General features: G+C 47.1%; 2 protein-coding genes across 2 annotated transcripts in view; both read left to right on the top strand.

Moving 5' to 3' along the window:
• Positions 1-5,000, top strand: part of il1rapl2 (interleukin 1 receptor accessory protein-like 2) — a gene marked incomplete at both ends in the record, with an annotated part of 497,870 nt that overhangs the window by 14,387 nt on the left and 478,483 nt on the right. The window lies entirely within an intron of this gene.
• Positions 2,624-3,262, top strand: LOC311065507 (ras-related protein Rab-18-like; the record flags this gene model as incomplete). Its single annotated transcript, XM_084085889.1, has 1 exon — positions 2,624-3,262. One exon carries the CDS (start codon positions 2,624-2,626, stop codon positions 3,260-3,262), a length of 639 nt encoding a protein of 212 aa, XP_083942015.1.

Below are 5,000 nucleotides of genomic sequence, written 5' to 3'. Positions count from 1 at the left end.
CTGTTGCTATTCAGGTTTCAAATTCAAAAATAGCAAAAGTAGCAGATCTACAAGCTCAAAACACGTCGCTTCGCGCCCCGTTTTGAGCTTGGGATCAATACTATTTTCGGGTTTCTGATCAGGTCGGAGCGGAACTAACTAATGTCATCAGGTTGCCGGAACCAACGTCCGGAACCACAGGCACCTCCAAAATGATTCTCCAAAGCGACTTACAATAAGTGAATTCAACATAGGTAGGGAATAAAACTACTAATCACCAGAAGTCTTAAGTGCATTCTCTTCTAAAACAAGCAACTAAGAGTATACCTAGCGCTAAAGTAAAAGTGCAATATATCAGCTACCTACTTTCATGAATAGATGAGACAAAATAGGAAAACAAATGAGCAAGAGCTAAAACAGATAAGTGTATCTAATAAACAAGATCCAATAAAATAAAACAAGAGTTTGTGCAACTAGTTAACAACAAGTAGGCAAGGCGAAGAGGAAGGATAGTGTTTCCTGAAGAGGTGGGTTTTGAGCCTGCGGCGAAAGATGGGCAGTGACTCTGCTGTCCTGACATCAGTGGGGAGTTCATTCCACCACCGTGGGGCCAGAACAGAAATAAGCCGTGACCGTGTAGATCAGCCAGAAGGACCACTGAGCGACGAGGCAACCAGTCGGCCCTTGGCGGCAGACCGAAGTGGTCGGGTAGGGGTGTAAGCATCGACCATAACCCGGAGGTAGGAAGGAGCTATTCCTTTCACTGCCCTATAGCTGGATGCGAGCCGCTACGGGGAGCCAGCTATAGAGAACGGAGGAGGATAGTTGTGTCGGAGAACTTGGGGCGGTTGAACACCAGACGAGCTGCAGCTTTCTGAACAAGCTCCAGAGGTCTGATGGCAGACGCCGGGGCACCAGCAAGGAGGGAGTTGCAGTAGTCCAGGCGGGAGATGACAAGAGCCTGGATGAGCACCTGGACTGCCTTCTCCGTGAGGAAGGGGCGAATCCTCCTGATGTTGTAGAGGAGGAATCTGCAGGACCGCGTCACCGATGCGATGTTTGCCGAGAACGACACTCGGCCGTCCAGGGTCACACCCAGATTCCTCACGGTCCGAGTTGACGTCACCACAGCATTATCAATGGCGATGGCCATGTCTCGGTGCGGTCAGCAAAAACAACGCGACAGCAACCGGAACACACCACCGGAACCACCATTTTTTTCTTCCTTTTTTCTAAACCGGATCACACGGCTATAGTTTTACAACGAATACCAGGCTTTCGTCCGCGGTGGAAAGTCTGGTGACGCGAGGTTAACATCTGTCTGACTCTGTCCCTCAATCTCTCTTTCTCTCTCTCTGATGCTTTTTCTTTTCCATCTTTTAGTTGGCCCTCCCCATCCTTTTCTCTCTCTCACTCTGTCTCTCCTGTTCTCATTTCATGTGTAATCGGCTTAAGAAGAGAGTGTCTTGCTTTGTGCCAGCCAATTTGCCAGTTAGCCATGCCAGTTACATTACCGGTCAGAGAGAGAGAGAGAGAGAGAGAGAGAGAGAGAGAGGGAGAGAGGGGGAGTGAAAAGGAAGTGAATAGTAAGATTAAATTACACTATTTCACTTCATTTTCTTTCCCTTCTGAAAGAGTCTTCAAAGTGATCTCCCACTGCAGACATGTCTACATTCTGGGGCCATTTAGTAGTCTGTTCTGTCTATTTACTTTTACTGGTCCATTTCATGAATTCTGTACACTTATCTAATCACTACTTACTTTTTTTTTTGTCATGCAAGGTTTCCACCCAACAGAGATGAATATATGTGTCGCTTATAATTTAAATGAACTAGATTCTTCTCACACCTATTTATAAAAATAGACGGGTGTATTAGGAGAAGGCCTCAAAGCATACAGAACAAATATAGAGACTCCCACACACTGTCTGTACTTGCATGTAAAAAAAAAAAAGATGTTTGAGTTCCCAGGCAAACACTCTTTCCCTAATGAAGGTCTGAGGACTGAAACTTGTCGTTCTATTTCGTTCTAATACATGTTTTAACCACTTAGACACTACCGTATATAGGCTACTGTACTTAGTTGACCAGCATTTAGGCTACGATTTACAATTGAATGTGTTCCTTCATAATGTTAATGGCTGTCTTAACACAAATCCACTTGACTTAAACGTTATGACCCAATCATACAAACTAGAAATATTGATCCTGAAGAAACAATGTGGGCTCGCTTTAAAGCCAAAAAACTGTAGTTATAAAAAGTATTCAGTTTCACTTGGTATCTCTGTCTTTGTGTTGTGTGTGGGTGCAGACTCACACTGGGCAAGACATATATGGCAACAGTTCTGACGTGTGACATCACACCTCGGCTCTAACAGCCTTATATAATGTGCTGAAGGCTGTGTATATAGCACATTGTTGTTGTAGAGAGACGGAGTGAATGTAAGTGACAGAAAGAAAGAAGATCGGGCTATGATTGTGTAGCGTGTACAGGTCTTAAGTGACAGAAAGATTCAGAAAAGAGTGCAGTACAGGCACAGAGAGAAGAGAGACTGATAAGGATACAGGGACAAGACAGACAGACAGACAGAAGAGACAGACTGATCGAAAAAAGTAAAACGCCAAACACAGCACCAACAGAAAGGATGGAGAGCAACATATTAACGACGCTGAAGATCCTGATAATCGGCGAGAGCGGCGTCGGCAAGTCCAGCCTCCTCCTGCGCTTCACGGACGACACGTTCGTGCCGGGGCAGCCGGCCACGATAGGCGTCGACTTCAAGGTCAAGACGCTGGCCGTGAGCGGCAACAAGAAGGCCAAGCTGGCCATCTGGGACACGGCGGGCCAGGAGCGCTTCCGCACGCTGACGCCCAGCTACTACCGCGGCGCCCAGGGCATCGTGCTGGTGTACGACGTGACGCGCCGCGAGACCTTCGCCAAGCTGGACGACTGGCTGGGCGAGCTGGAGACGTACTGCACCCGCGGCGACCTGGTGAAGGTGCTGGTGGCCAACAAGACGGACCGGGAGCGGCGAGACCACGAGATGGACCGGAGCGACGGCGAGCGGTTCGCGAAGACACACGGCATGCTCTTCGTGGAGGCCAGCGCCAAGACCAGGGACGGCGTGCACGGCGCCTTCCAGGACCTGGTGGCGAAGATCATGGAGACGCCGGGCCTGTGGGAGAGAGAGACGCAGGGCCAGGGCGGTGTGCTCAGGAAGCAGAAGGACCCCTCTGGAGGCGGCGGTGGTGGAAGCTGTGGCGGCTACTGCTCCTTGGTTTAGAGAGACACCAGGGGTCCGTGGGCCGCCCAGGGAGAGGGGGTCCGAATCGTTGCTGTCGGGGCATAAACCTCTTATATCCATATAGACTAACTGTTTGTGTTTTTTCCGTAAATGAATGCTCTACTTCATGCATGGGCAACTGGCGGCCCGGGGGCCACATGCGGCCCCCACCTTCACTTAATGCGGCCCCGCAGGTTAATATCGGAATACTGATATATTATTGATTTCAGCTGTTACAATCGCAAACATGACCCGCTCTAATTATTTCTATATTAGTAGCTTAATGACTAGTATTAACATTTTGTTGTATTTTTTATGTCCTATGTATTTGTATTTAAGTTCATATAGTTAACATAAGTATAACTAAATGCATTTGAAATTAAATTCGCCAGGAGGCACGGCATGCTCTTCGTGGAGGCCAGCGCCAACGTTTACTTTTCAGGATTCCAATTGAAAAATAGAGAACAAAAAATCTGCATTCCAGATCTACAAGCTCAAAGCTTGACGCATTGCGACGTGTTTTGAGCTTGTAGAACGGCTATTTTTGCTACTTTGTGTGACATAGAACATGGCCCGACAGTACTGTATAGATGCAATGTGGCCCCTCTGGAGTGAGTGTGGAAATATGGAGGCCCTCTCCATCATCAAAGTTGCCCAACCCTGCCCTACTTGATCATACTACATACTACGCTTCGAGCTTGAATACAAGCTTGAAGCGCGTCGTCGATCTCCTACAGTGTAGACGAATGAGATGAAAACAAAATCAGATGTATATCAAAAGGGGGTCCTCTGTGGGTCCTCCTTGAAATGGAAAAAGGTTGAGAATCGCTGGTGTAGACGACAAGCCACAACCGGGATGTCACAGACCCACCACACATGTCTGGGTGTGATTGAATGACTGCACTCCTAGAACCGTCGTTCTAGAACCATAGTTCAGAGATCCGCATGGAACCCATGCCGTTATATATAAGCTTGATTCTGCAATCCTAGTTTTTTTTTTTACAGTCCTGCTATCAGGGTTGTCAGATCTGCTTATTATAATTTCCCCGCAAGATTTTAGTTGAAAATAGCCGATCTTCAAGCTCACAACGCGTCGCATCGCGACGCGTTGTGAGCTTGTAGATCTGCTATTTTCAAATAGCTGATGTAGATGTTAAAGTACTCACGTGGCCCATAGTTGCTTCTTTCGGGCTGGTTTTCCTAGACCTAGTTGCTTGTTTCTCTCACAGAATCTGGCAACACTGCTAACACCTTGGAGCTGAGTGAGTGAAAGTTGACACGATTTTTGACAAATCTTTACAAGTGTGAGAACTACTGACTTAGAAGGCATTTGTAGAATGGGCCTGCAGGTATTAATGGGTTAAGAACAAACAAACCTATAACACCTTGCATCACACTGCCTGTCTGATGACAACACTGTGATGACATCACAGTGGCCTTTGATAAAACACGCCCGCTCGTATGTGTACAAAAAATCACACCTGTGTGAAGGTAGCGGCGCCTTTGATACATTTTGTCATCAATAAGTGTTTATAATGTGTTTATAGCCACGTGTCACGTGAAGCTTGACCAATCACTTTGTTGACGTGTCTGACCAATCAGAACGTTGACGCAAAAGCCAGGTATAGAGGGCTACCGCTCTATAACTAAAGGTATAGAGCGGCTAGCGCCGCTAAAAAACAGCTGGAACATCCATCCGCTCATCTGTTTCATTCCAGCCTGTTTCATTTCTGTTAGA

The sequence above is a fragment of the Gymnoscopelus microlampas genome, assembly GCF_963454915.1.
Source record: "Gymnoscopelus microlampas genome assembly, chromosome: 18".
In the NCBI taxonomy this organism is placed as follows: Eukaryota; Metazoa; Chordata; class Actinopteri; order Myctophiformes; family Myctophidae; genus Gymnoscopelus; species Gymnoscopelus microlampas.
This window is presented reverse-complemented; position numbering and strand designations above follow the sequence as displayed.